At 58.3% G+C, this 27991-nt stretch overlaps 10 protein-coding genes across 10 annotated transcripts; 3 read left to right on the top strand and 7 right to left on the bottom strand.

Annotated features, from left to right (window-relative positions):
* Positions 1-55: 55 nt before the first annotated feature.
* On the bottom strand, positions 56-2181 carry TRAVEDRAFT_38763 (phosphoglycerate mutase-like protein; the record flags this gene model as incomplete). The annotated part of the gene is made up of 12 exons (XM_008042821.1): positions 56-285; positions 351-478; positions 536-710; positions 775-808; positions 863-934; positions 985-1103; positions 1160-1239; positions 1299-1454; positions 1510-1556; positions 1622-1655; positions 1736-1964; positions 2052-2181. The coding sequence occupies 12 exons, from the start codon at positions 2179-2181 to the stop codon at positions 56-58; spliced, it is 1434 nt and encodes a 477-aa protein (XP_008041012.1).
* A 448-nt stretch (positions 2182-2629) lies between these two features.
* Positions 2630-4264, bottom strand: TRAVEDRAFT_151873 (oxidoreductase). The gene is made up of 6 exons (XM_008043091.1): positions 3967-4264; positions 3712-3914; positions 3309-3655; positions 3134-3255; positions 3054-3081; positions 2630-2999 (listed from the first exon to the last, which is right to left on the bottom strand). Exons 1-6 carry the CDS (start codon positions 4241-4243, stop codon positions 2858-2860), a joined length of 1119 nt encoding a protein of 372 aa, XP_008041282.1. The 5' UTR covers positions 4244-4264; the 3' UTR covers positions 2630-2857.
* Positions 4265-5549: 1285 nt separating this feature from the next.
* TRAVEDRAFT_129893 (thaumatin-domain-containing protein) lies at positions 5550-5793 on the bottom strand (the record flags this gene model as incomplete). Its single annotated transcript, XM_008043090.1, has 2 exons — positions 5550-5656; positions 5712-5793. Coding segments are annotated over 2 exons (189 nt in total), but the record flags the coding sequence as incomplete, so codon positions are not given.
* A 1825-nt stretch (positions 5794-7618) lies between these two features.
* Positions 7619-11408, top strand: TRAVEDRAFT_73389 (uncharacterized protein). The gene is made up of 16 exons (XM_008043089.1): positions 7619-7790; positions 7853-7954; positions 8008-8033; positions 8088-8285; positions 8350-8430; positions 8482-8627; positions 8687-8937; positions 8997-9115; positions 9169-9288; positions 9344-9474; positions 9536-9872; positions 9926-10299; positions 10360-10476; positions 10543-10684; positions 10740-10918; positions 11009-11408. The coding sequence occupies exons 1-16, from the start codon at positions 7717-7719 to the stop codon at positions 11339-11341; spliced, it is 2730 nt and encodes a 909-aa protein (XP_008041280.1). The 5' UTR covers positions 7619-7716; the 3' UTR covers positions 11342-11408.
* Positions 11409-12206: 798 nt separating this feature from the next.
* Positions 12207-13010, bottom strand: TRAVEDRAFT_38758 (uncharacterized protein; the record flags this gene model as incomplete). The annotated part of the gene is made up of 2 exons (XM_008042820.1): positions 12207-12919; positions 12980-13010. 2 exons carry the CDS (start codon positions 13008-13010, stop codon positions 12207-12209), a joined length of 744 nt encoding a protein of 247 aa, XP_008041011.1.
* Positions 13011-13789: 779 nt separating this feature from the next.
* Positions 13790-14759, bottom strand: TRAVEDRAFT_22041 (uncharacterized protein; the record flags this gene model as incomplete). Its single annotated transcript, XM_008042676.1, has 5 exons — positions 13790-13852; positions 13925-13938; positions 14001-14119; positions 14225-14264; positions 14354-14759. The coding sequence occupies 5 exons, from the start codon at positions 14757-14759 to the stop codon at positions 13790-13792; spliced, it is 642 nt and encodes a 213-aa protein (XP_008040867.1).
* A 1391-nt stretch (positions 14760-16150) lies between these two features.
* TRAVEDRAFT_171224 (L-aminoadipate-semialdehyde dehydrogenase large subunit) lies at positions 16151-20777 on the bottom strand. Its single transcript, XM_008043088.1, has 3 exons — positions 19174-20777; positions 18127-19122; positions 16151-18070 (listed from the first exon to the last, which is right to left on the bottom strand). Exons 1-3 carry the CDS (start codon positions 20714-20716, stop codon positions 16350-16352), a joined length of 4260 nt encoding a protein of 1419 aa, XP_008041279.1. The 5' UTR covers positions 20717-20777; the 3' UTR covers positions 16151-16349.
* A 217-nt stretch (positions 20778-20994) lies between these two features.
* TRAVEDRAFT_129525 (uncharacterized protein) lies at positions 20995-23289 on the top strand (the record flags this gene model as incomplete). The annotated part of the gene is made up of 11 exons (XM_008043087.1): positions 20995-21416; positions 21479-21512; positions 21572-21649; positions 21736-22080; positions 22137-22296; positions 22349-22371; positions 22422-22478; positions 22533-22565; positions 22623-22698; positions 22756-23004; positions 23063-23289. 11 exons carry the CDS (start codon positions 20995-20997, stop codon positions 23287-23289), a joined length of 1704 nt encoding a protein of 567 aa, XP_008041278.1.
* Positions 23290-23491: 202 nt separating this feature from the next.
* TRAVEDRAFT_65937 (DEAD-domain-containing protein) lies at positions 23492-26191 on the bottom strand. The gene is made up of 3 exons (XM_008043086.1): positions 26083-26191; positions 25270-26024; positions 23492-25213 (listed from the first exon to the last, which is right to left on the bottom strand). Exons 1-3 carry the CDS (start codon positions 26168-26170, stop codon positions 23708-23710), a joined length of 2349 nt encoding a protein of 782 aa, XP_008041277.1. The 5' UTR covers positions 26171-26191; the 3' UTR covers positions 23492-23707.
* A 232-nt stretch (positions 26192-26423) lies between these two features.
* TRAVEDRAFT_129197 (uncharacterized protein) lies at positions 26424-27638 on the top strand (the record flags this gene model as incomplete). The annotated part of the gene is made up of 5 exons (XM_008043085.1): positions 26424-26699; positions 26757-26966; positions 27015-27098; positions 27153-27277; positions 27332-27638. 5 exons carry the CDS (start codon positions 26424-26426, stop codon positions 27636-27638), a joined length of 1002 nt encoding a protein of 333 aa, XP_008041276.1.
* Between the last annotated feature and the right edge of the window lie 353 nt (positions 27639-27991).

Raw genomic sequence — 27991 nt, 5'->3', positions numbered from 1 at the left:
GATAGATACGAGGAATGAATGTCTAGCGAGTGTCCGCCCCATCCTTATCAGTCGGTCACGGCTTCGCAATGACCAGCGCAGCAGCCGCTTGTATTTCCTCGCGCTCCTTGAGCTTGTTGACGGGCGTATACGCGCATTCCGCCTCCCAGTTGGTCGGCGTGAGCTCCAGCACCCGCTCACGGAACGCTGCAAGAGTGCAGAACTCGGGCGAGCCCGGGAGATGCTTGCCCTCTTGTGCGCAAAAAGGCAGAGCCTTGTCTTGGTTCTGATAGCGGACGCGGACGTCTGGGGCGTGGCCGGTGCGCGTTAGAATGTGGGGTCTGAATGGTGGACGCGTCACAAAAACGTACAGTGCTCCGTCGGTTCTCGATCGCGGCCGAACATCGACAGCACGTTTTGCCACGCAGAAGCGGGCTGGACGGCTGGCGTGTGCTTCTTGAACAGCTCAAACGTAACGGCAGCGGTGAAAGCAGGCCATCTGCACGTTAATGTGAGCATGCAGTGAGTATGTGAGTGCATAGCGGGGGTAACGTACCTCTCGTCGAATATGTCCAGTGTGTTGGAGAGACCAGCTAGGCAGGTGTCGTGCGTGCTGTGAATGAGAATCTTCGCGACATTGGCGTCGCTGTTTTCTGCCTTGGCTTGCATTTTCTGCGCAAGGTCGCTGAGAAGCGGGCCCATTCCTAGTCTGCGTACTTCCTCAGTGCGGTCTATCGTGAACAAGGCCTGTCAATGAGAGGGCTCTAGGAAGAGATAATCGAGTGGGCGTCTCACACCCTGCGAACCATTCATGGACCACAGCCTTCTCCTGCGAAGTCATATTAGTTCACCATACATACAAGGGGCAAATGAAGGTGCCTACAATCACATCCAAGACGCCTGCTTCTTTGAACTCTGAAGGCACCTTCACGCCGTGCGCGTCTGCAGCACGAACCTTACCGACTATGAGTAACGAGTGTCGCAGCTATACGTCGTAGAACCCACTGTATCCAATATGCCCGATGCCCGGGGTTTGCCGTCCAGACGAACGGGATTCCCGCCGATAAACTTGGAGAGCTTCTTGTCCAGAGGTTCTAGTGTCGTGTTCCAGGCGGCGGCAGCAGCTATGACGCAAATATCTAGTCATACATTCGGACTCGTGCTTTAGGGGAGAGTTTACCATGGGCGAAGCCGATTTGAAGGACTTCGAGACGCTTGCAAGCCATCGTGTTCCCAAATAGATTCTCATCCTTGCCGTTCCTGCCGAGACACCGTATATGCATTTACGTTCGGCGTGCTCACCAGTGTTCTGAACTCACCGTATCCTGAGCAAAGGTACGAAATCCTTTGCGTGTTTTGTCATGGGGTACAGGCCGTGAGTGATCTGCTGCAGCGACTCGATCGTACGCGGCATATTCGTTGAGCGCAAGTAGAGTTCGTCATTCGAGTTAACGACGTCAGGCAGGAACTTGAGCCTAGGTGAGCGTCAATGAGAATGGCTGCATGAGGTGGAACAGCCAAAGAACATACTTATCGACATATAGCTTCCTGAGAGAGCTACCGAAATTGTATGTCGACTACGGCTATGTTAGCGAGAGCGCTAACAGATATCCGCTCCAAGCGGAAGGCACGGTGGACGCACCTCACGGCCGACATCAGTCAGCTCTCCGAGTAGACTGAATGAGGGAAGTCAGCAATGAGCAAGACATAACGTCGCGACCACCCGCAATACGCAAGCGTGCTTCAAGAGACGTACCATTCACCGACCGCAGTGGAGCCGTCCCTCCGTTCCACAACCCGACGCGCCCGTAACTCCTCCGCCGCCGGCCCCGTCTGCACCGCCGGGAACAAAAGGTTCTGCCCTTCTTCTGCGGTCGCGCTCGAGACCGCCGCACGGAACTGCCGCGCCGTGTTGCAGAACATCCAGTGCTCGGGGATGTTCGCGGGCGGGTCCGCCATACGCACGCCGACGGGAGTGCGCTCGCCTAATGTATGGTATAGCAAAATACCGTTGGATCGCACGAACAATGAGATACACACAACACGCGTGAGATTCGCGAAACATGACGTACCGTGCCGGACGTATATATGCACCTGCTGCAGCTCCAATTCCGGCGGCGCGGCAGGGTACCCTTCCACGTCAAGCGGTACATGCCCTCTCGCTACCACATTGCGTCCGTGTTCGTTTCCTGATAGTCCCATTCCAGTCCCAGATTCAGCTTTGTCGATAATATGCGCGTAGGTTTGGACTAGGAGAGTCCCGTAGAGCAGCTGGAGGATAGACGGGATGGAGAGGTTGAACATCAACGCAGAGCTGAGCTCAGTCTAGATTGCACAGGCCTTTATAGTATTCGGGGAGGACTGAGCCGTTGTCTGAGTGATAAGCCTATGCGAGGGTCGTGTAGGGTCGCAGTGTCGTATGAAGGTCGTGTGCGTCGCGCGGCGCGTGTGCTGAGGGACACAACGTAAGGATGTAGGCGCCCATGCACCGCCGGGTCAAGGAGGTGAAATTGTGTCCATGTCTCCATGACGATATCTACGCTCCGTCGTTCGATGACCACCTCATGCCAAGTCTGACAAGGCTTGTAACATAATAAACCTCAGGTCTTTGAGGACGTATAGTACTTGCTGAGCGTGCACTAGCCAGCAAGGGGGAGGGGGTATCCGATGTTATTCTTGCAGACTATAACACCATCTACAACATGATCAAATGACAAGGCAAAACTAAGACAGTGGGGGAGGATGATATGCAACGTCCCAACACTGTAGGGAACGTCATTAGTGGCGTGTAGCGGTACTTAAAAGAACAAGTCGAATCCCGATATTATGTGCACGTAAGGATGGGTTTTGGCCGGGAAAATCGTGTTCCTACACGTCTCTAAACGGTCAGAACAGTGTTGAAGACGTAGTCCCAGAGCTTGCTCGTCACGCCGAAGGCGAGGTCGAAGTTCTTGTAGTGGTGCGCAAGGTGGTACTTCTTCAGCTCGCGAACATAGGCAGGGAGTCTCGTGTGGTGGAGGCTGTTGAGGGCGGTGAGTAAACATTGACATGACGCTGAGCAACAGTTGACTTACGCGTAATGCGTGCAGTCGTAGAGGACGTCTGAGGTATATTAATTAGGTTATGCGACCACACCAGTGATTTGTGCACTCACAAAAGACGAAAGCACCCGAAATGATACCATTTGCCATGGACGGCGGGAACAGCAAATGCGCGAGCTGTGTCATCGGGTACGACAGGACCGAGAACATCAGAGGCGGCATGACCAGCCTCAGCCTATTTATATAATAAGCAAACGTGCGCGCAACAGCGCAGCGCGCTAGACTCACCTGTCCATGGGTAGGTAGTGATGGATTCCATGCATCAGGAAGTGTAGGGTCAACGCCGCAGCGTGGTCCGGCAGCGCGCCGTCGATGTGGAACAGGAAGCGGTGGAAACCGTATTCCAGGAGTGTCCAGATGAGGTTACCCGCCAGGAAGCAAGGAATCGCCTTGGCGAAGGCGGAAGGTACAATGCGTCCAGCGGCAGCGGCACGCAGAGGTGCACCAGGGTCGGTGGTGAAGAGAGGGAGCGCGTAAGATCCAATAGAGAACTGGACCAGGGAGCGCACGAAGATGTACGCAGCAATGGGCAACCAGATCATGGGCACAATGTACCACGACGTGCGAGTGAACATCTAGGGCAGTATGATTGAGCACACACGGCATTTGCATTTCGGCGTTGAGCACTGACCTCGAGGTACCACTGCGCGAACAGACGGGGGGACTCAGGGGTATGCCGCGGCTGGTGTACCTGCTGCATGTAATACGCCTTGGAGAAGTTGGCCTCCCAGACCTGCCAGAACAGAGGCCTCCGGAGGTCAAGGAACTCATTCTTCTCAAAGTCCGCGGTCACGTCCGTCTCCTCTGGCTCGAAGTCGTCGGTGGCCTCCCAATCTAACGCGTAGCTAAGCACCTATCTCGGACGGCGTAACACGTGAAAACGCACCCTCGCTGACAATGTTCTCCCCAGCGCGCACCCTGCCAATACAGTACTCGTCGAGCATGTCGTAGGCTGAGTCCGAGTGGTCGTGCTCCGTCGCGTCCTTCATGATCGCGCCAATGTCCTTGCCGGCGAAGTTGACGATGAGGTCGTCCCCTCCGGGGTGGTCCGGGAGGAAGGCGGAGACATCGTAGACCTTGCCGTTACGAGTGACCCAGCAGTCGGACGCCGTCGAGTGCCTCTCGACGTCCTCTGCGGTGAAGATGCGGATTCTCTTGGACATGGCGGAGGGGGACGGAGGGGCGAACGAACGGGGACGGCAGAGCAGCCGAGGTTTTGTCACACCACCCTTGATTAGATTTCAGCCAAATTCCCACGGGTAGCTAAGCAGGATGAGTGTACGCGACGCGCGGAGAAGCGGCAGACCGATCTCGGGCCCCCTCCTAGAACGACCACCATGGCCGAGAATCCGCAAGTTTGCAAATCACAAGCATGCGGTATGGCGTAGAGTGTGCACAGTCTTTATTAACGGCTAGCGGCGGCCCTGCACCCCGCTCCAGGTCGCACCCACACGGCGGCTCGTAAGTCAGCACTACTTACTGTTGATGCCCGGGGATCATAAAATACGCAGTTAGTGTTCGAGGAATCGATATCGAGCGAGGCCAACATACAATTTGGCGGTGGTATTCAATTATGAAAACTCGGAGCGGGTCTGCGTTGTGCAAGAGAAAATAGGAGGAGAGGGCTATTTCGGCGCCGGAGAGACTCGGACGACGGGGCCTAGTCTGGTGTGAGACGTCGGTTTTTGGAGGAGGGTGGGCTTTCGGACATTGCCGAGACAGGCGCTCAAGCGTTCGCACGGCGTTTGACTCAAATTGTAGAGCACACAGCACACCGGAGTACATGTAGAGTATATCATTCACTCAAAACGTCATAAAAGAGAGCTCATGCCACTTTTCGTAAATTTTGAACGGAATCTGCGCTGAAGGCGAGGCTTCTCGGGGTACTCGGGCATAGAACCTGGCGCTTACTGGGTGTCCCAGCAGTCAACACAGCGGCCTTCGTGTTGCTGCAAGACATCAATGTTTCGGCATGGTTTAAATTCATGATGCCTTCTGTTTGGCATATAAACCTCTGTGGATCGTTAAATTGGGTCTTAAGAACTGCAGAGCGTCCGCGACCGACATGGAGAGCTTCGCACTCGAGCGTCTATTTCCTAATCGGGACGAGAGGGGACCCTCCTGCAAAAGTCCCGCGCCTCGTCGCAGACTATATACGTAGATCGACTGTCATCTCCTATATAGTCAGCCACGGAGACTAGACGGGGCCCTATCACCACGGTGCAGTAAACATACGTCACGGACGGCTTCGCCGGAAGATGAACGGGGAAGGAACACGTCGGCCGGTTGGTTACACCTTGTCAAGAGCGCGTTCGCTGAGCCCCGAGTGAACACAGTGACGATATATCATAGCCTCATCCTATCGCACATATGCGCCATACCCAGCAATCACAAGCCTTCCACAGCATATAACGGTGACGACCGATAAGGCGAGCTCCATCTTGGCAGGCCGAAGTTCTTATTCATCCATCACGGGCAGAAAGTGATGGTGTAGTCGGCCTGGAGAGCGGAGTCGCAATGGTTGAGCCCGGTGGGATCGTCGAACGCGTAGGCATAGGCATCCGGGCAGCTGTCCTCTGCGGTATACAAGCTCAACGAAATCGGGAATCCCACCGAAGAAGAATAACTTACTGAAATAAGAGTAGGACTCAACGCTAGAGGAGGGGCAGGTCTCCAGGGCGTTGTGGGTACCCGTGCAACAGTTCGGGTTATTAACTGCAGGTCAAAAATATGTGTGAGCGCTGAGCAGACAAGTCAATTCGCAGCGACGACATACCCAGATCGCCCAGCCCAGCGGCGCAGGCACTTGCAGCCGAGGATGGCGCCACTGGGATCAGTAGGGCTAGCAATTGCAGCCGGGCCTATCCGTGTATGCTGAGTACGATGCCCGAGCCTGTGTGTATACATCATTGACTCACAGTCGGGATTGAGGTCCGCCGCACAATCGGCGACGGGGCAGCCCTTGTTGTTTTTGATAGCCACTGGTATGTTGAAGCCGTCTACAAGAGACACTGGTTATGCAGCCGATGGTCAAGCCTAGCCTGAGCGTCCTTGCTCCATATCCAGCGGCTGACTCACCGTCATATGTAGTTATCGGCAACTCCATTGGTGCCCAAGGTGAACTCAGCTAGAGTAGCAGGAGGGACACCCTAGTTCGCAGGATGAATGATATGTCCCGCACATCTAGTTTTGAAAAGCTCACCGTGCCCGAGTGCGGGTCGCACTCAAGTCCGCCGCTACAGCCTCCGTCGATGCAGGAGTTCGGACCTGGGTTTGGCCCGCTGAAGTCGCATTGACGGCGTCGAATGCACCCTCTGGTCAACATACAGTGGTGATGGAGCCCTGGGTGCCACAGACTTACCCAAATACGACCGGCCTTCCAGTCGTTCGGGACCGTGAAGGTCAGGACCTCGTTTGGGTCCTGCTCCCAGCTGTGCATGAATGTGATGGCATGAAACGATCAGCTTCAGTCTAGATTTCTCTCCGCTTACCCAGTAGGTTGGTCCGGAGTCGTGCTACCAACATTAAGGTCCGTGAAAATCTGTACAGTAGTTCAATGCGTTGCCAGTACGAGTGTGCCATTATCAACGCACAGCAGGCCTGCGTAGTCGCCAACGTCAATAGCGCGAAACGGTACGAAGAGACATACACGTACCGGACGGTATAAGAGCATGGGTTGATGACTGTGAAGGTTCGCGCGGTGGCTACAGTAGCGAACGTCAAGGCAACGAGAGCAGCGAAGTTCTTCACGTTGAGATGGGAGAGGTCGAGAGGTCGCTACTGCTATGATTAGGAGTGACCCAATATTTTATAGATATCCTTAGAACCCTACAAACCATATGCACACACACGACACCTCACCTATTGCTTCCTCATGGCGGTGCCCAGAGTGTTTCAGTCGGACATACCAGTATCATCGAGAGAAAGTCAAGTTGATACGGAGCCGATAGCCACACACGAGAGTATAAGTCAGATGCTGTCTCATGAGTGTGCCACTAGAATTATGTAAAAGACCACGGTAGAACACTTTGGCGTGAAGTCCTTTCTTCGTGCGCTAGGGATATCTTCCTGCCGAATTTTGCACCGGCGACATCGCTGTCCGTGGCGTTATTTCAAACAGTTCCAAGGAGTTGTATACAAGCACCTTAGAGCCATAAAACATAGAAAATATGAGTCCACCCTGCGCTTCCGGGGATATGTCGGGTGACGGCGTCCAGTACCAAAGACCGCCGCAGTGTGGAGCCGTGAAACGGTCAACGCGAACATATTTCTGGGTTCAGCGTGTACGCAAGCCACCTCAGCAGCGCAGCATTCGAAGTAAAAGATCATTGAGAGACCAACCGATGTAACCAAGCAGAGTGTAGCGTAGTATGCAGCCTGGAGATGGTGGACGGCACTCGCTTTACGAGACGGGCGTTCAATACACACGTGTTGACGGGGTGACCGGGGTCTCAGCGCATACAGATCGTTGCTGTGGCTGAAGCGTTCGCTCCTCTCTACGCGTCTCCTACACTCACTGCTTCCTACCCGCTGCGTCTCTCACTTCTGCTTGGCTGTATCACTGTTCTGGACTCCCGATATACCAAGGACTCTGAGTTGACTTGGGCTCAACGGAACGGATACTCTGTGCTAGGCCATGGGGCGGCTAAACGTCGACATCGACGATGATACTCTCTTGAAAGCATACAAGCTCTCCTCTATATCAGCAACGTAACCGGATCCTTTGCAATAGGTTCTGTTATCTGGGTCTTCTGACGCGCCCGGTCATATAGACGATGGGAAGAAGTGGACCAGGACACCGACAATGCTGTACCCGGCATTACTGGACCGGCGGAGAACGACACAGACCCGCTGGGCTTGGGAGCTACTATCGAGTATGCAGAATGTTCTCAATATCCGAGACGCGTACATTGATCAGTTGAGATAGCTTGCGGGATATGGATGCGGAAACCAGTCAGTAGTCATGTATAGAGGCCTGCTCCTGCCTGCTCAATATATCTGCTTCAGAGGCTGCGGTGCTCATAACATCCAAGTCGTTCAACCCCAAGACGTTCCTCTCCGTCGTGCATCCGAATGCGACATATCAAGATCTCTCTGCAGCTATCGCGCGCCTTCGCGCATCGCTAGACTCACGCTCTGAAGCTATCCGTGTGCTTGTCGAGGAGAACTTCGACAGATTCGTCGCGGTGAAAGCATCAACAGATGGTATGGCATAACCCATAATTCACACCCTTGTACTCGTAATGTTGTGTTGATTGGTTTCTCATAGCCTTGTACGCCGAGATGAAGGAGGGTATACTGGCAGAACAGACGGACTTCGCGTCGAAGCCTCTCAAAGATCATCTCAAAGGTCAGTGCCAGCGGCAGCAATAACAGCTTACATTTACACTCGTGTTATCAGCTGCTGCCCAGAAAGCAGATCAGGTCTTCCTGCCTGTGCTAGAGAACGCTATGAAGGCGCAGAAGCTGCGCACAACTCTTGGCGTGTTTGATCGCTCCAAGTTCTTCTTCAATTTGCCCAGTTCACTTGTGGAATGCATTGAAGCGGTAAGCAGTCATAGGAAGCAGGCGCATACGGACGCGCTGATCGCTTACGCTGTATATAGGGGCGGTATGAGGCAGCAATGCGTGATTACAAGAAGGGCAAGCTCCTGCTCGAGACTCGTCCTAATCAACTTCTGCCAATCGGCACCACGAAGGACGGTCAGGCATCGGGATCCGCCCAGCAACAGCAGAAACGGATTCTTGACAAGGTATGGGCAACCGTGGAGAGAGTCATGGCGCAGATGCGGAACGAGCTCCAAGTTCAACTACAAGAGCCCACGCGCAGCGTGGAAGAGCAAGAGAAGACGATAGAGTACACATTTTTATGCCCGCGGGCGTGGCCATATTTGGCTCAAGGCATAACTTATCTAGGATCTTATGCGAGTTCAACACGTCCGACGATCCAGCTTGGACATACTTCGACGCGCAGCATAAACATATCATGCAGCATATGCGAGAAGCGTATGCGACTGCCGTGAAAAGCATCCAAGGTCTGCGGTGCATAATGCCCACATGTTTGACCTTGGTTCTAAATCCTTCACAGGCATTGTCGACAAGTCCCCAGTGACTAGTCCTGACACCCTTTCCCTCAACCGTGAACTAGCGTCGCAGTTACAAGACTGCGTGTACGCTTTGGAGACGAAACAGCCCGACTCCGTCGTAGGTATGTGCAAACGACGATGCGAGCCTGAGCTTCCCCGATTGACTCGCATTGCCAGCGCAATCCGGGGGTCATGAAGTCTGGGAAGCGATCCAAGTCTTGGTCAAGAACGTGTCTGAGGCCATGCTGACACCTCTTCCCAACTTCTGGCGAATATCCAAGTCCTTCATGGATGGACGATACCGGAAGGTGATTATATGCACCCAACTTTCACACTAGTGTGCCTCGTCTCATCGCTGTGCTCTACCAGACTGTACCTACCTCCTCTCGCCGTAGCCCGACACAATGCCGGACCATGGCGCTGGACATCATCAAGCTCTACATCACCCTGCTTTCCGAGTTCTTCCTTTTCTCCGACATGGCCGTCATGTCCCCCGGCCGGAACACCACCCCACCCCTCTTCCCCAAGTGCTCCAACTCGCTCACCACCGCTCATCATTTGATGAAACTTCTAGGCGAGATCCAAGACAGCGTCAACGACGTGGCCGGGATGGATATCTCCGGCGAGGCCACCTCAAGCTTGAAGAGCCTCCTGGAGAGCGCAAAGTGGAAGTTCGCCGACATCCTCGTGAACGACTGGCTCCGAGGTCAGTCTCTCATTGCCTTTACTCTCCTAAGTCTGCGATTCACAGCCACCCAGATGCGAACATCTTCTACTACCTCGAGACATGGATCGGCTCCACCGTCGACCAGTACACGACGATCTACCTCTCCCAGATGCGCGCCTTCCAGAAGCAGATCACGACGTGTGCCTTCAAGGTCGCCGGCGGCGTCGACCTGTCCTCCTCCGCGGCGTCCTCGTCGCGCCCGACGAAACAGAACCCGGTCCCAGCGGAGTTCGTCGCGAAGATCACGAAGGCGTTCCTGGACTCGCTGTACGCGTTCCTCGACGGGATGGTGCACTTGGCATCGGACGAGAGCCCGACCGCGAGTGGGATCAAGGCGCTGCCGCCACCACCGTCGACTGTGGTCCCGGGCACGAACCCACTTGAGCTAGTCAAGGTCGAAGAGGCTGTAAGTCCCGTCCCGAGATCTGATGAGCATGCCCCGGCTCAGTGTTAATTGCGTGTCTAGGATACCCGTATCCTGCTAGTAGTGTCTAACTTCGGACATCTCATGCGGGTTCTCATCCCGAGCATGATCACCGAGCTCGAGACTGCATTCAACAGCTCTATGGCGGAAGACCGGAGGGTATGTCCCGCGCGGTTGCTCCGCCTCATGTCGTGTAGCTCGCATACTGAATGTTATCAATGACAGGCACTCATGTCAGTCGTACAAGAGCTCGACAAGACGCTCTTCGAGAGCTACTTCAAGCCCAAGTCCGCCGCACTCACCGCGATCGTCCGCGATGGCATCCTCGACCCGGGCATGGACTGGTACGAGACGCCGCAGCCGAAGGGTTAGCCTTTCCCCCCATAGACCTTTCCGTGAACAATCGCTGATACCATTCGCAGAAATTCGTCCATACGTATACGAGACGCTCATGTTCCTCGTCGGGGTCCACGCGCAAGTGAGCGCGGCGGCCGCGCCGCTGCTCGAACGCACGCTCAACGCGCTCGTCGAGGACGTCGCGGAAGAGGCCCTCCGTTGTTTCCGCCAGGTGAAGCGCTTCGGCATGGGCGGCATGCTCCGGGTGCGTCTCCCTCCCTCCCCCGTCCTCCTCTCCCTTCTCCATTTCTCTCTCCCACATCCCACATCACCACTAACCGCACACGCACCCCAGGCGACGCTCGAGATCGAGTTCATGCACCAGACGCTCTCGCGCTACGTGACGCCCTCCGCGGACGCGACGCTCTCGGAGCTGTACACGAAGATCTCGCAGGCGTACGCGAAGCGCGCGGGCGACGAGAACCTGCAGGCGCACCTCGACGGCGTGAAGAAGACGCTCGCGGACGCGCGCCGCGCGACCGGCATCGAGTTCCTCTGCTTCCGCCAGACGAAGGACCGCGCGAAGGAGCGCGTGCGTGGGGGCTCGGGCGACCAGCCAAGGGAGCGCGAGCGCGAGCGGAAGGAGAGGGGGGAGAGGGAGAGGAGGAGGGAGCCGAAGGCGAGTTAGGCAGAGGACGGATGAACTGTAACGGATGGGTGGTTGTAACTTATCGATACCAATGTGAACTTCATCGAATGCCGCGTTCGAGGGGGGGGGGTTGTGGACCCAAACATCAGAACCTGCACGGGCGGAGTTACTCAGCGATGGTGTCTTGCTTCATTCAGTCAAATCGACAGCACCGAACTCAGGTCACACTCCCACATCAGGCAGCAGATGCTAGCACGTACTTAGAATCGCGGAACGGCCGGTGTATATGCCCAATTCCAGCAAAGCGTATTCGACGTAACGTATCCTGGATAACCATGCGAGTAAACCAAGCAAAACACAGATATACACGGTACACATTAGCCGCCACAGTGCAGCAGGATGGGAAGGCAAGCGACAGCAGGGGGCAGCGGGGGACGGGACGTAGACTAGCACATATGGTACACGGGGCCCGGGCATTAGAGCGGCGGCGCGCGGGCCGCCGCGGGGGCGTAAGTAGGTTGACAGCTGTTGAAGTGTAGAGCAGGGGAAGGGGCGAGAGCGATGCAGGGGGCAGGGTACATATTGACACAGAACGGGTGGGTGCGAGAGCAGAGCGCGAGGGGTACGATTGTGGATGGATGCGGACGATGTGAGGTGGGGAACGGGGATGCGTGCTGCGTAAAAATGTAAAGCGGGACGTGGAAAGCGTGGTGGGCGTGGACGTGAAGGGATCGTAACTGGATGTGCAGTATGGCGACAGCGGGGGAGGGGCGGGGAGAGAGGGGATAAACCGAGATATAACGATATACAGGAGAAGATGAAATGGGGCGGCGGCGTGAGGCAGCGGTCTGCGTGACTTCTGTTAGCAAACCGATCCACAGCGACTCGAAAGCACCTCACCAGGTTAAGGCGGACCCGCATCTCCCGCCCGTGCGGCGGCGCTCCCCGCACTCCGCCAACTACGCGTCTCCCCACGCGCGCCGTCCCCACCACCGCCCCCACGCACCTCCCACAGCACACGCGGCGTCCGGTACGACTCGCGCGCATAAACAGCCGGGTCATACTCGACCTCGACCGTCACCGTCTCCTCGATCTGCACCCGCACATCCGGGCACTCCCCCTTCTCATCTCTCTCATCTCCCTCCTCAATATCGTCCTCGTGCTCATGGCCGGCCTCCTCGTCCCCGCGCGTGCGCCGGCTCCCGCGGTGGCTGCCCGACCCGAGCGTCGCGCTCGCCACCGGCCCGACCCCACTCGTCCCCGACCCAGTGCCCGTCCCCGTCCCGGACGCGGACAGCGAGCGACTCCTGCCACTGCCCTTTCTATGGCTCCCCCGACCCCTGCCCCGTTCCTCGGCGGACGCCCACCCGCAGTCGCACGAGCACCCGCACGAGCGCTGCCCGCTGCCGGACACGGTGTACACGGAGCGCTCCGCCATCGCGCCGTAGTCGTTCGTGTCGAGGTCGAAGCCGGTGGACAGGGCGTGCGCGCGGCGCTGGCGCTCCTTAGAAGAGAGCTGCTGGGTGCGCATCGCGTGCTGGATGGAGTGCGCGGAGGGGAGGGCGCGGGAGACGACGAGCTGGGTTGTGACGGTGCGGTTGTGCGCCGCGGCCGCGTCTGTGTGGGACGCGTCAGTGGTGAATAGATTTAGGTAGTGCGGGAGGGGGGGGGGCGTACCGCGGAGGTGGATGAGGATGCGCTGGCTCATGATCCAGGTGAGCGCATACCCGAGCGAGACGCTGTCGACGCCAACTCAGCCGAAATTGAACACAAACGCCACCATCCACACAACCCAAACCCAAACGCAAATCCAAACCAAAGGCAAACGCGGTCAGGCACGCAGGGAAGCACACAGACAGACACCAGGCACACGTCAGCACTATTCTCGGGCCCGGGGGGAAAGGGACAGGCACACGCACCCTGACGACTGTCCGCGCAAATAAGGCGGGGAGGGACACACAGACGGGTCAGCCACCATCCGGTGCGTGTGCGCGTTGTGGCAGAGTGTGGGAGCGGACGTACCTGTATCGCTTCGTTCGGCCGGCGGTAGAGGATCAGGTTGAAGATGTTCACGCCTGTCCACAGGCACGGGTGTCAGAGTGTACGGCAGCGGGGCGAGGGCGGGGACTGGGGGAGAGCGGACGGGGTGCGTACCGGTGAGCGCGACGAAGTAGACGAGTCCGTCCGTGAGCATGCTGCGCAGGCGCGTCCAAATTAGCACTCCCATGCGCACGGATATAGAAAGATGTAAATGCGCGTACATGCGGCGGAGGTGCTGCATCCTGCGAGATGCGCGCGAACAGTGGTCAGACATGAGCATGGGGCGGGCGGCGGGAATAGGGCGCAACAGGGACGTACTTTCCGGAGTTGGGGCTGAAGCTGATGAGGTACATGCTTGAGATGCCCAGCGTGAGGATGTCGTACACGATCGAGAGGAGGTAGTAGAGCCAGACGGTGAGCACGGGCGGTTTGTTCCCCGCGGTGCAGCTATAGCCAGCCCGTCAGTAGTGAGAACTGGCTGGGTGCTGGAGGGGACACGTACTTGTTACGCTATAACGGGTTAACGTGTGTAAGAGGCCGTGAACGCATCGTAACAGAAAGACAAGCGCGCTTGGCACTCACTCGGCCCTGCACGGCTGAAAATAAAACTTGGACTGTTAAGACACAAACGGACGAGATGCCGAAAAGAATCACTCACAGACTCGATTCCATAGGTTCAGGAACCATTGTGCCTGCGCTGGCATGAGCACGGGGACACGGGAGGCATTAAGAATAGGATCGGCCTGCTTACAGCTGTGCAGACCAGGAACGTGCAGGCTATGATCCAGGTAACGTGTGTCGAGCGTCGCGATATATTAACGGTCCTGGGGTCATAGTCGGCATTAGGTCGGCTGGAGCAAAGTGGTGGATAGTTGGACATACCTGATGCCCAAGATTAATTGGGAGACCATCGTCTGGACGACTGTGACGGGTGTCAGCACACAGGCAACCCAGGGGAAGGAGGGCGGCACGCGCGTAGCGCGACGGCGCGTGCGTCGGCGCGAGGCGCACCTTTGAACACGGGCGGGATAATGAAGTAGCGCGCGCATGACGCTGGGGTGAAGAAGTTGCCAAAGTAGCCGACATTACTGAGGGTGATTACCGCGATGCTCGAGTACCTGTGGGCGGGCGGGTGCGCGCCGATCAGGGAAGTGTGGGCGCGTGAGAGGGCGAGAAGGGCGAACCGGATGGCGATGAAGAGCAGGCAGCCCAGGCTGAGGCGCCAGGAGCGCTGGCTTCTGTAGAACCGCCATTCTGCGGGAAGGGTAAGGATGTAGCTGGGGAACACGCGGTGAGCTCGGGTGGACGGGTGATAGGCGAGGGAGGGGCCTGACTCGTAAAGGGCGATGGAGAGGGAGACGACGCGGATGAAGGAGGTGGAGGTGTTTTGGCTGCTGTCGAGACCGGTGCCGTCCATGGGCCACAGACGCGTTCAGGGCGGCGTGCGCGGCGGGGGTCGTTAGCGGGTCGTGTCGGGCGAGGAGGTGGGGAGAGGACAAGGACGGGAGCGGGCCATGAGAGGCTGCGAGGGCTGGTTGAGACTCCCACCTTGCGCTCATCTCGTCCGCACACAACCGCGCGAGGGCGAATATCACCCACGCAGCCGCCCGTCCAGCCCACGCGCGCCAGGCACCGTCCCCGCTCGCTCTCGCCGATCCATCCCCCGATCCCCGTCCCCGCTCGAGCAACGCTGGACCTGGCCAGCCAGCACCCGCTTCTCTTCCCTTCCGCCCATGGGTGCACACAACTCTGCCCGACACAGTACTTGGAGTGCCCCTTTGCGTGCGCCTCTCCCGCCAGCGAGTCCGGCTGCACATCTCGCCATCTCGTGATCATCTCGTCTATTCCCCGCGCTCACTGTCCATTCAGTTCCCACCCACCGTGCACACCGTCCGCCCCGATAACACCCACACCGCACCCAGCGATGCTCCGCAATGAGATCAATCTAAAACACCCCAGCACTCTCCGTGCGAACGGCCTGTCGGAATCACAGGATTTGCGAATTGACTGCGATTCAGGCCCATAGCCGCTGTCACTGCCTGCCAGTACTAGTGTTAGCGTGCCTGCACACTGAAACCATCTGGTATCCAGGTAGAGTACAAGTTCTGCCTCTTCGGGTCTGCTATGTACGGCTATGTACTTGAAATCTTAATCCCTCGCCATGACCACCACATGCGAATGGGCGTAGGGCTGATGGCTGTATTCCGAGTACCATCCCACCGTGGCCTTCGGAATCGGCTCCTCCGACGGAGCAAACGTCCCTCATGGCAAGCCTCATGCCTCCTCCATCTGCTTATGGTTGTAATTGGCTCATACAACTCATGTAGACCGAGCCGAGAACGATGATTGGGACCATCCCGCCTTCATCGGTCGTCCATATCATGACCATCGGTTCGACTCTACATCCTGCCGCGCAACCTCGTTCCTGTCACCCACCTCTCCGTCGAGGTCGAGGCGCTCGCCCGATGCTGCTTTAAGTGCTTCAGCATCCACGCCAAGCAAACACAAGTCCTCGCGGTAGATCGCGCTCGGCGTCGGGACCGCAGGTCATAGCTATAGCTATACATATGCTTCACAGCCAGTCCCACGCAAAATTCCTGGCCATGCACCGTCATCTGCGCACGACATCACGTCTACGCGTGCGTGCAATTCGGAGTTTTCGGTTGCGAATGCAAGGACGGGCCCGTACTGACAGACGTGCACGCGCTCGACCACCGTGGACCCACGAGGTGCACGGCCCCGGGGCCCGCAAAAACAGCTGGGGGATTCAAAACCGCATGGCGGCAGTCTCGATAGTCTTTGACCAGTACAAGTTCCGGCCGTTGCAGTACGGCAAGACCGCGCGCCGCGCACCAGTAAGGGAGAACTAGCATGCAGAAAATATGAGTGCGCGAAGTCTCGACCGCTGCACCTCCCCGTAATGATGGTACATACAATACTTCTTTCACTGATTCACCGCTCTCTACCGTACGCTGCCATGCATTTTGCACCCACAACCAAGGTGAGTCTAGTTCCCGCTGCTCCTCCCAACCGCCTTCACCGCGCCCCCCTCCGCCAACGCCGGCAACCTTTCCTTCCCCTCCCCCTCCGGCGGCAGCAAGAAGCCCGCGCCCACCAGCCACGCCAAATACTTCCCCATCAGCGCCTCATCCACCGTCCCGCTCGTCCTTGCCCCGTCCCGCTCCAACACCGCGCGCATGCGCGCATCATCCAGCTCCGGGGCCTTCGTGCTCGTCGGCAGGTCGTCCAGCACAAAGTGCAGCAGCGGGAACAGCGCGTTGTCCTGCACCTCGAGCACGTGCCGCTCGAGCTGCCGCCGCCACACGACGTACTCCGCCTGCGCCGCGCGGAAGCCGTACGCGGGCAGCGCGCCGAGGAACGCGTTGAACGTGGGCCGCGGGGCCGCGGCGACGTGCAGCACGCTTTGCGAGGAGGCAGGGGCGGGGAGGGGCGAGACGGCGGCGGCGGCGCAGCAGCGCGCGACGTGGTCGACGGGGACCATGTTCACGGTGTTGTTGATGTCGGGCACGAGCCCGAGCTGGATGCAGCCCTTGACGAGGCGCCAGAGGAAGTCGTCCGTGTTCGTCACGGCAGACGCGGAGTCGCCCACGACGTATCCGGGGCGCACGATGTGCCCCGACAGGCCGCGCTTGCCGGCCTCGAAGAGCAGCTTCTCGGACACCCACTTGCTCTGGCCGTACCCGGTCTTGAGCGCGGTGCGCGCGCCCTCGAGGTCGTCCGCCTCGGGGACGGCGCCCAGTGCGTCTGAGAGCTGCACGTAGTGCTCCGTGTCCATCGCGGACGTGGACGACACGAAGACGAGCAGCTTCGGCTTGCCTGCGGCCGCGAGTGCAACGGCTGTCAGCGTGCCGAGTACGTTTGCGCTCCGCAGCTTCTCGTACGGGTACACCCAGTGCACCAGGGCACCGTTGTGGATGATCGTGTCCGCCTCACCCGCGACGCGCATCCACGCAGCGCTGTCGAGCCCGAATCGCTCCTGGTCCAGGTCTCCCCTCACGACCTCCAGCCGTCCCTCGGCAACCCACTTCTCGTCCCACACCCCGCGCCCGACCGCCGTCTCGCGCAGCCGCTCCATCGCCGTCGCGTCGTCCTTCGCGCGTACGAGGCACACGACCTTCTTCACGCGCGTCGTCGGGCGCTCCAGCAGGTCGCGCAGGATGAACGCGCCCAAGAAACCTGTCGCGCCCGTGAGGAACACCGTGAGTGCGCGCTCGGAGTAGTCTGACGGCGCGGACGGGTACGACTCGTCCAGTCGTGCGAGAAGCGCCTCGTAGTCCTCGCTGTATGCGGCCTTGTGAGCCACAGAGGGGGCGGTGGGCGACGACGGGCTGTTGGAGGTCGAGAAGCCGAGGTCTGCGTTACGCAGATGATCGACCGCGTCCGCGAGCTCCGCAATGGTCGGCTTGTCGAAGACGAGCCCGAGAGGGGCGTCGACGACGAACGCCTTGCGGATCTCGAAGATGAGGCGCGTGGCGAGGATGGAGTGTCCGCCGAGGTCGAAGAAGCTCTCGTCAAGCGGGAGCGGCGAAGGCGCGTTCGGCAGGATGCGTGCCCAGATCGCGCGGATGGCTTCCTCGGTGGGACTGGCGGCGGGTCCACCGCGAGTGGGCTCGGGCGCTGCGACTTGCGCAGTGTCCGGGAAGGGCAGCGCGGGCTTGTCGATCTTGCCATTGGGGTTGAGGGGCATGCGCTTCAAGGGGACGAACACTGCAGACCAGTAGATCTCAGCGACAGATGAACCGCTGCAAGGTCTAGGTACGTACGTGTGGGGACACTGTAGCTCGGCAGCTTCTTCTTGAGGTACTCCCGGATCTCCTTGATGAGTCGCCTGTACTTGCGCATACCGCTCACAAGGCCCTTCTCGTCGCCCTCGTCGCCGACGTCACTCATGTACTCGTCTAGCGCCGGGCCGCCAATGGGCACGAAATACGTGACAAGAATCTTCTCCTCGTCCTTGTCGCGCCGCACGAGTGTGACGTTCTCGCGCACAAGCGGGTGTTGGCTCAGGTGCGTGTCGATCTCGCCGAGCTCGATACGGAACCCGCGGATCTTCACCTGGTCGTCCGCACGGCCCGTGCACTCGACGATGCCGTCGGGGAGGTAGCGCCCAAGATCGCCAGAGCGGTACATCCTGTCGCGCACGCCCTTCCAGAACTGCGCCTCGGGCCCGGGGGCGGACCCGTCGGGGGGCGAGCGAAGCGTGTCCGCGCGCGCAGGGGCGTTCTCGCAGAACCAGTTTGCGACGAACTTCTCGGCCGTTGCCTGCGAGTCCGAGTAGCCCTCGGCAAGGCCACCCGAGCGGACATAGATCTCGCCGACCTCCCCGACGGCACAAGGGACGGAGCGGTCATTACGGTTGACGACGAGGAGCTGGACGTCGATCATGCCCTCGCCGGCAGGCATGATGTCCTTTTGTGTCGCGAGGAAGGTCGCGTCCTCGGACACGGAGGGGATGAGGAAGTATGATACTGCGCGTTGCGTCTCAGTCGTGCCGTACATGTTCACGATGCGGACGTTGGCCGCAAGTGATTGGAGACGGAGGCAGTCGCGCTTGGTGAGGACGTCGCCGACGAAGAACGCGTTGCGGAGAGCAGGGATCTGGCGGGTGGCTTGTGCGGAGAGAAGCTGGCCCATAGCGGGTGTCAAGTGGGTGACTGTCACCTCGTTGTCTGCCATCCATTCTGCGAGGCGGCCGGGAGTGCCGATGTCGTCAGCGGTCGGGACGTACAGACTCGCGCCGAAGAACAGCGGGGTAAACACTGCAATTGGTGAGCATATCGTAGTATATCAAAGCTCGTTTTCGCACTTACTGTCGCGTTGGATGGGGTCGTGGGCGATGCCGCTCAACATCGTGAACTTCGAGTGTTCGCCGATCTCGAACCGCTGACCCATCCACGGGAAGAAGTGCGTCAGGCTGTAATGCCTCCCCTTCACGCCCTTCGGGATACCCGTGCTGCCGCTCGTGAACGAAAGCGTAGCCACGCTATCCGGACCTAGAGGCACAGCCGGATCGGTGCCAGACAAGTGCTTCTGGGGTTCCAGGACATCCGCCGAACCTTCAGTATGCGAGCCGCCAACAATCTGGCCATCCGCCAACAGTTCCAGCGCAGGGACCTCAACGCGAATCTCCAGCTCCGTGTTGACGAACTCCCGAACGGAAGGGGAGATCTTGCCCGCGCCCTTGAGGACGACAAGCGCGCGAGGCTGGGCCACCTTGAGGTAGATGGTCTGTCGGGATGGCGGGTACGCAGGGTCGATGACCGAGAATGTTGCGCCAGCCTTGAGCACGGCCATGACAGCCACGACGAGGTCAACGCTGCGGTACGCATATACCATCACGACTTCCTCGCGCTGAACACCTCCTTGAATCAAATGGTGTGCGAGGATGTTTGACGCGTGCAGGATCTGGCTGTAGGTAAACGTGCGCCTCTCCTGGGGCTGGTCTAGGCTAGCCGCAGGGATGCATTGGACCACACATTGGCGATCCGGCCATTGCCTAGCGTTGCGGGAGAAGATGTCGGGAATAGCGCCCTTGAAATCGCACCAGTTGAGGTCGGCAGTGGGGTCAGGGAGCTTTGCACGCTGCGAAGGAGTGAGAAGAGGTACAGAGCCGACAGGTGCAAGAGGGTTGGAGGCTACTCTGCGGAGTAGGATGGAGAGCTGATCGACAATGCAGGTAATGCGAGCAGCGGTGAAAAGCAAAGAGTTGTACAAGATGCGCAATGATAGATGAGGTGCGATGGAAGAGCGGCTAGATTCTTGCTGTCTTGTTACAAAGATCGTGATGTCTGAAGTCAGACTTGTTGAGTGGAGGAATTGTTCTTGGGGAGAGTCTGTTTCATCGAAGAAACGGACTCTGAAGATGGGACGAGAGGCTTCGACGGTGTCCGCCTTGTCCTTTCCGAGCGCGCGAATGATTGACTCGAAGGGCACACTGTCCGCTTCGGCCTCCTGCTCGACTTGTTGCACCTTACGAACGACTGCCCAGAATGGATCTTCCGGGCCCACACCAATACGCAGCACTAGAGGATCGCGTGCTGAAGCAGATGAAGAGCCAATGATGAGATCTGTGTCGCCAGTGTATCGGTGAAGCAGCACGGAGAAGGCAGAGAGAAGGAGGTGGAATGCGGAGGGAGTGTTGTTCGCCGGACCTTCCTCCTCGAGGTCTTCGTCATTTTCGTTGTAAAGGGCCAGCTTCATGAGACCGTTACAGGTCTGTTCCGAAAGCTCTGCAGTGACGGCTGCCTCAACCACCTTGTGTCCTCCGGTCGGCCTGGGGTAGTCCGTAGGGAGAGACATCTCCGGCAGGTTTTGGAGTCGGGCGACGACCCGAGCGAGACGATCGGCCGCCATTTTGAAGATGAGGGCCTCCTGTCGTAGGAGGCTGGGTAGATGGCCGCGAGTGCGAGGTGGGAGGAATGGGAAAAGTGAAAGACGCGCCTTTGCGGAAAGCAGGAGCTCTAAATCAAAATGACTCCCGGGCGATCGACATTTCGGCTAGCCGGCCCGATAAGTCCGTAAGTTGAGGACCAACTTGGACCTACCCGAGCCACCCGCCCCTTTCTTTTGTTCTCTCACTCCGGTCGTTTACCCTCCCTGCCCATAGCTCTTCCCTTGCAAACCCCGCTATCATGACAGAGGTCGCGAGTCATGACATGCTCTCCGAGCTGCTCATCGCCAAGATGCTCGAAGACGACATGCGGGAGCTCGAAAACGCTCGCGCAGCTGAAGAATTTCAGCTCAGCGAGACTCTTCGATCTTCCGCACTTGCAGCAGGACGATTTCCCAAGAAGATCCAGCCCGTGGCCTTGGGTCGTTCTGACCATGACGTCGCCCTCGAGGTTCTTGCCGCTGAGGTCCTGGCGAACAAGGACGCAGTGATCGCACAGAGCTGGCAGCATGCCGAAGATAGCAACCACCTCGCAAGCAGGCAGTACGCCCAGAAGCTCGTCGCCGCTGAGAAGAAGAGTGCTATAGATGCAGAGTTTGCGAGACGCCTTCAGCAAGCCATTGATAACGGAGAAGATGACGTCGAGATGCGCGATGCTGAGAGGTATTCCTGTAACCGCAAATGCCCTGACTATCTGACGTTGCTAAATCGGCCCGTCACAACAGCGTTCTTGGACAGCATGCTATAGAGGACATAATGGTATGTGATATTGATATCCGTAATCAATATCAAGCGCTTCATGTGTTTGCCATGTTCAGGCCGGTGACATGAACGAGAAAGGGAAAGGCAAACAGCCAGCTGTCTTCAAGGGCAAGCGCAAACTCGAAGAGATAGATGTGCCTCCCCCGCCGTATCGCGAGTACAGTAAGTGGTAACCGAGAGTAGATGGCAAGCATATTATTGAAACCGCCACATAGTCAAGAAGGAAGAAGACCTTCCCGTAAACCTTTATCCTACTTGTGGGATCTGCATGGAGCCTTTCCAGGCAACGTATTCTCCCGCAGCCGCGGCGCGTTCTGCGAACTCTTCGTCGCGCCTCCAGTTCGGCACCTCTCTGCCTTGTCCGATGTCTCACTCGTACTGCATCTCGTGCTTGACCGGCTACATCAACAGCAAGCTAGACCCGGAAGGGAACGGGAGTGTTGGGAGTCAGAACGCAGTCGTCTTTCCGATACGGTGCCCCGAGTGCCCCGTCGCGGAATGGCCAGAAGGCATTCCAGACGAAATTGCACAGCGCGTGCTATCGGAGAAGGGCATGGTTCTCTGGGTATGACTCCCAAAGCTCGCATATATTACCCCAAACTGGAACCATATCCTCTTCAGCATCACCAGAAACTACTAGACAGTCTTCCTCGCCATTACTGCCCGAATCCTCGATGCTCTGCGCTCGTTCAACTGGATGAAGACTCTGAGAACCCTCAAGCGGTTTGTCCGTCATGCCAATCGGTTATATGCGTACCCTGCCGGGTTGTTTGGCACGAAAGTATGTATCGGACTGGGCGACAATGGCGTCACATCTGACAGGATTGTTGTAGATCTTACATGCGAAGACTACCAGGTATAACCGCCTGTACCTGTCCCGTCCATGCTTTAACCCTTTGGCTACAGGCACTACCATTGGATGACCGATCTCCGGAAGACCAGAAGGCACTACAGCTGATGAAGGTAGGCTCTACATAAAATTCGTAATGAGTCGCCTATATCTGAACTCTGTTTCAGGCCGAGAACTGGAGAAGATGTCCTAGTTGTGCTGTAAGCTCGGATAGACTTGAAATTTGTTCGTTCAGTGCTGAACATGCTCTCGTCCAGTTCATCGTGGAGCTGGCTGTTGGTTGCAACCACATTACCTGCAGATGCAAGACAGAGTTCTGCTTCAAGTGCGGTTGTGAGTTCGAAATGTTGACTGGCCGCTGTGAGTTGTCCACTCATCGACCACCGACAGCTATATGGGATGTCCGGAACAAGCGGTGCTCGCGCGAGCCTTCGTGCGATCTGTGGGACGACGAGATGCTCCTCGAGGAACGTGAACGTGCCCGTGAGCGCGAGCAAGCTGCTCGACAGCCGCCACGCGCGCACCTCGGCAGGGCTGTAGCGATGCCCCCGGCGCCCGCGCCCTATGTGCCCCTGCCGGTTTATGTGCCGCCGCTCAGAGTTGCAGATGACGAGGAGCTCTCATGGATAACTGACCCTGGTGCGTCTTGACCCGTGTCCGCTTCCAGTTCCTGTCAATCGGCTCATGCTCCGTTCAGACGTTATCTGCGCGCGCCACTGGTTCACCGCGGCGATGATCAACACGCTGACGTGCCAGTACTGCGACACGAAGCTGAACTCGCTGGCGGACCTACGGTACCATCTCACCCACGTGCGGCGGCACGCCGTCTACGCCTGCTGCGGCCGGTTCTTCAAGCGGGAGGTGGACTATGACCGGCACATGGGAGCACGATATGACCATGAGCATAACTTCCGGCGCGACTGATGGTCCTATATGTATAGTAGGCAGACGGCTGTCGATGGGTTCAGTACAACTCGACGTGCTGGACATAGCGGAGTACAAGCTTGAAGCACGCATCATCTTGCCGTCGTCGTACCAATTTGCCAGGGTTCCGTTGCGGTATATCTCAATCGGGTTTGCGCCCCACACGATACGGGCATGGAGTAAAGCACACAGGTGTTAGTGAGCGAGTGTCATGATGTCTAGGTGTATTAACTGGGTGATGATGTGCGATACATGCGATAGCAGCAGTACTAATAGCCCGTGGATAGCATAGCAAAATAAGATACAGCGGCAGCGCACCTGCCGCGCCGGAGTGCTAGTGTAGGTGGGACCTTAGCCAAGTGGGGGGTGGTGCCCGGGGTGTGTGGTGGGCGTCGAGAAGTGCTGGCTGGCGGCTGCTCTAAAAGTCGCCGCCCTCACCGCTCTCGGAGCGCCTTTTGCTGGAGCCTCGTCCTTCCCAGCGGTTGCCAGAGCCCTCCCTCCGTGGAGACCGCTCGCGACGCTCACCGCCGAATGAGTTACTCCCGAAAGGGTCGGAGTCGTTCCTGCGGGGACGGTAAGAGCGCGTCTCCGACGCGTCGCCGTCCTCACGGTTGTGACGGGGGAACGAACGCTCGCCGTCTTCCCGGCGCGGCCTGAACGAACGCTCTTCGCCATCGTCCCGGCGCGGCCTGAATGAACGCTCCTCGCCGTCTTCGCGACGCGGCCTGAATGAGCGCTCTTCGCGGTCACCGCCATCGTAACTGCGACGGCCCGAACGCTCGCCATCGCGCTCGCGCCCACGGAAGCCGCCCGACGAGTGCCCTTCACGACGCTCGGTCCTGTATCCACCGCCACCACGCGAATCGCGGGAGCCCCGCGAGCTGCGGTTGCCGACCGTGAACTCACGGGGGAGACGAAGCTCGACTTCCTTGCCGAGGAGCGCGGCGGCCCACTGGTGCGCGCCGCGGGAGACGACGCCCATCTGGACGCGGAGCTCCTGGTGCTGCGCGGTGTAGTACGCGAGGACGCTGACCATTGCGGTGCGGACGTCCTCCTCGGAGGCGCGACCTTGCATAGCTTCGAGGTGCGTCTCCATGTTCTCCAGGGTCGGAACGGCCTGGCGGTGGTACTCTGAGCCCTCGGGGATCGATGCGTCGACCTTCTGCGCGAGCTCGAGGACCTGCTCCTTGAGCTGGTTGGTCGTAAGCTCCTTCAGAGGGATGTCCTTGAGTTGCCAGGTAAGGAAGCCAAGCTCCCAAGGCATGAGGACGAGATCGGCACGGCCAGACATGTTCGAGCCACGGCCAGTACGGCCGACACGGTGAACATAGACGTCGCCGCTGGATGGAATACCGACCTGGATGACACGGGTAACACCGGGGTAGTCGACGCCGCGCGCAGAGACGTCGGACGTGACCAAGACAGACGCGCCAGACTTGTCCTTGCGGTACCAGTCAGAGACCCGCATGCGAGAGGACATAGTCATCCTAGAGTGGAGGTCGCCCCAACGAGTCTTGCTGCCGACGGGGAGGATGCGGTTACCAGACTCCTGGAGGAGCGAGGAGTACAACTGGGTCAAGGCAGTAGTCGGCAGGAAGACGAGGACCTTGGACTTTCCGGGGTTGGAGAGCTGGTCGTGAGCGATCAAGTTCAGGATGTGGGGAATTTGATCCTCCGCGCTCGGCAGGCCGGTGTAGTACTGAGGGATAGACATGTGTGTAGGCAGGGCATTGTCCGGCACGCAGTTGATGAACTTGTGGTTCTCGGCGAGGGTCTTGCGAGCAATTTGCTGGATAGGCTTCGAGACCGTGGCGGAGAACATGAAAGTCTGGCGCTCCGGAGAAGGCTTGAGAACCTCAGTGATGGCCTGGAGGTCCTCACGGAAGCCCATGTCCAGCAGAGTATCAGCCTCGTCGAGGATGAACTGTGGAGATGACAAGTTAGGCAAAACTCAGGTTGAACATCAAATGTGGGACGCACCTGTTCAGCAGTCTTAATTTCGTCCGCGAAACGGGGCTCATTCTCGATGCAGTCACGGAGTCGTCCAGGTGTAGCTACCACGATGTCACGGCGCCTGGTGTTCCACTCCCGCAGCTGAGCGCGTTTAGGAAGACCACCGACGAGGAGCCTGACTTGGAACCGGTCGAGGTGCCTGGTGAGCTTGAGAGCCTCGTTCGCAATCTGCGTAGCGAGTTCGCGTGTAGGGCTGATGATGATGGCGCCAACGTTCTCGCGAGCATACTGCTCTACGACACGGTCGAGTTTGGGCTTGCTCTGTGTTTGAAGTTCCTCCGCAGCCCATTCGCTACGTTCTTGAAGGCGCTTCAGACGAGCCTCCACTGCCGGGATGAGGAATGCGAGTGTCTTGCCAGTACCGGTGCGTGCCTTTACCAAAAGGTCGCGGGGACCCGTAGCTCCCTCAGCGTCGTGGTCTTCCAAGAGCTTCGGAAGGAGAGGGAGGACGGCCGCTTGGACGGGTGACATGTGCGTGAGCCTGAACGGAGACTTGACGAGAGCCTGCAGGACGAGAGGCGAGGCGACGCCCTGAAGCGTCTCGAACTTAGGCTGGTCATGATTGGCAACAGGTGGCTTCTCCGGCTTGGCCTCCTCCACCAAGGGCTCAGAGGACTCAGCGTCGACATTCTCCTCGCGGGTGACTACAGGTTCTGCCTCCGTGAAGGTGGTGGGCTCAGTGTGTTGCGAGCGTACCGAGGTGAAGCGTCCTGCGCGGAGTGCTGGACACGCGCGTCGCGTCAGTATCGCGTCACGCGTCATAAACACGGGAGAACTCACAGTGCTGGGCCAGCGCACCATGAGGGCAGCGACATATACGTGCTGCGGGGAGGAGAGCGAGGGACTTGGACCAGAGGGAGGCCGCCATGATGAAGGGGACAGAACGTCCACTGGCGGTTTAGGGACAGGTCTGACCTCCAGCGCTTCCCAAAAAAACTCGGTGGCAGCAAATTCCGTGCCACGATCACAACACACACACACACGGGCTCTGCCTGCTGTGCCGCGCTCGCGACTCTTGAACCTCGCCACCGCGTACGCCTCCGCCTCTCTCCGCGTTCCTCCTCGCTCTCCCGCTATCTGTTGTCTGCAACACATCCCCATCCTAGCGTATCTCGTCCGACATGTCCTCCAAGCGCAAGTGGGATCAGGAAGGCCCAGAGGGCGGTGAAGGCGAAGGGCCATCCGCCAAAGCTGTGAAAGTGGAGGATGGCAAGACTGCGTCTGAGGCTGCCGCAGCTGCGGCTGCTATCGCTGCCAAAATCGCCGCCCAGTTCGCGAGCTCAGGCGGCGCGAGCTTGGGCCCCAAGGATCCGCATGATGGCGACTTCACCAAGGACATCGACATCAACGACGTCAGGAACAGATACCTTCTCACGAAAGGGTCCACTCAACAACAGGTGAGACGATTCTCCAACTTCCAGTGCGCGGTGAGATGCTGACTTGTGAGCGTCCAGGTTCACGAGGAGACCGGTGCTTCCGTGAGCACAAAGGGCGTTTGGTACCCCGACAGGTCCAAGGCCACCGAGAAGGATCCTCCCCTCTACCTGCATGTGTCGGCAACGAGTCCAGAGATGCTTGAGGCAGCTGTCGGCAAAATCAATGACCTGATGAACTTGGACATGGGATCATTGGTGGAGGACAAGAGCAGCCGTGTCAGGGAGAGAGTATGTGTTATGATACTTCAGCAGGTGGCGTCGCTAATCGTACCGCAGCGCAAATGGCCAGAAGAGAAGATTCCAATTGGTATTGACAGCATCAGGAACTTCAATGTTCGTGCCAAGGTGGTCGGACCATCGGTATGTTACTACGTTCATCGCGCATAGAGGATTCACTGACCTGTTCTTTCACAGGGTATGTTCGTCAAATACATCCAGCAGGAGACGGGTACTCGCGTGCAGATCAAGGGGCAAGGCTCCGGATTCGTTGACCAGGACACAGGCCACGAACACGACGAGCCCATGTTCATCCACGTTACGTACGTTCTTAACCTCATCGAGCAGCTGGTCTCTCATTCACATCGTTGTATCAGCGGCCCGGACGAACAGCAAATACAGCGTGCGAAAGCACTCACCGAGGATCTGCTGGAGGTCGTGCGTGGAGAACACGACAAAATGAAGGCGCTCCTGCAGCAGCAACAAATGGAGCTCCATCAAGCACAAGTCCAGTACGCTGCTTACAGTGCTTACGGTGTATGTATGCTCCACTCATGTTTGTCGCTTCTGCGTGCCAGTCTCACGTGGCATACAAGTTGCCTCTATGATTTTGGTCTGTATATCCGTGTGGTGTACTCGCTCACACGCTTGTATTTAGGGATACCAACCGCCACCGCCGGGTAGTGCACCCCCGCCCCCGCCCCCAGGCGAACAACCACCGCCTCCCCCGGACGGCAGCGCGCCTGCACCCCCTGGTGGCGCCGCTCCCACGTCTGGACAGGCCGGCGCAGCACCTGCTGCGAGTGACTGGGAAGCCTATGCGGCCTATTGGTTAGTCAAATATGCTGTTCCTGCTTCGACCGCAACCTGACAACCCGCGATCTGCAGGGCTGCTTACGGCTACGACGTCAACTCGCCGCAGTTCAAGGAATGGCAGACACAGCAAGCCCAGCAATACGCGCAATACTATGCCCAAGCAGGGTACCCTGCAGGTGCTACTGACGCTACTGGGGCCGCAATGGCAGCAGCTGCACCGG

The sequence above is a fragment of the Trametes versicolor genome (genome assembly GCF_000271585.1).
Source record: "Trametes versicolor FP-101664 SS1 unplaced genomic scaffold TRAVEscaffold_9, whole genome shotgun sequence".
Lineage (NCBI taxonomy): Eukaryota > Fungi > Basidiomycota > Agaricomycetes > Polyporales > Polyporaceae > Trametes > Trametes versicolor.
This window is presented reverse-complemented; position numbering and strand designations above follow the sequence as displayed.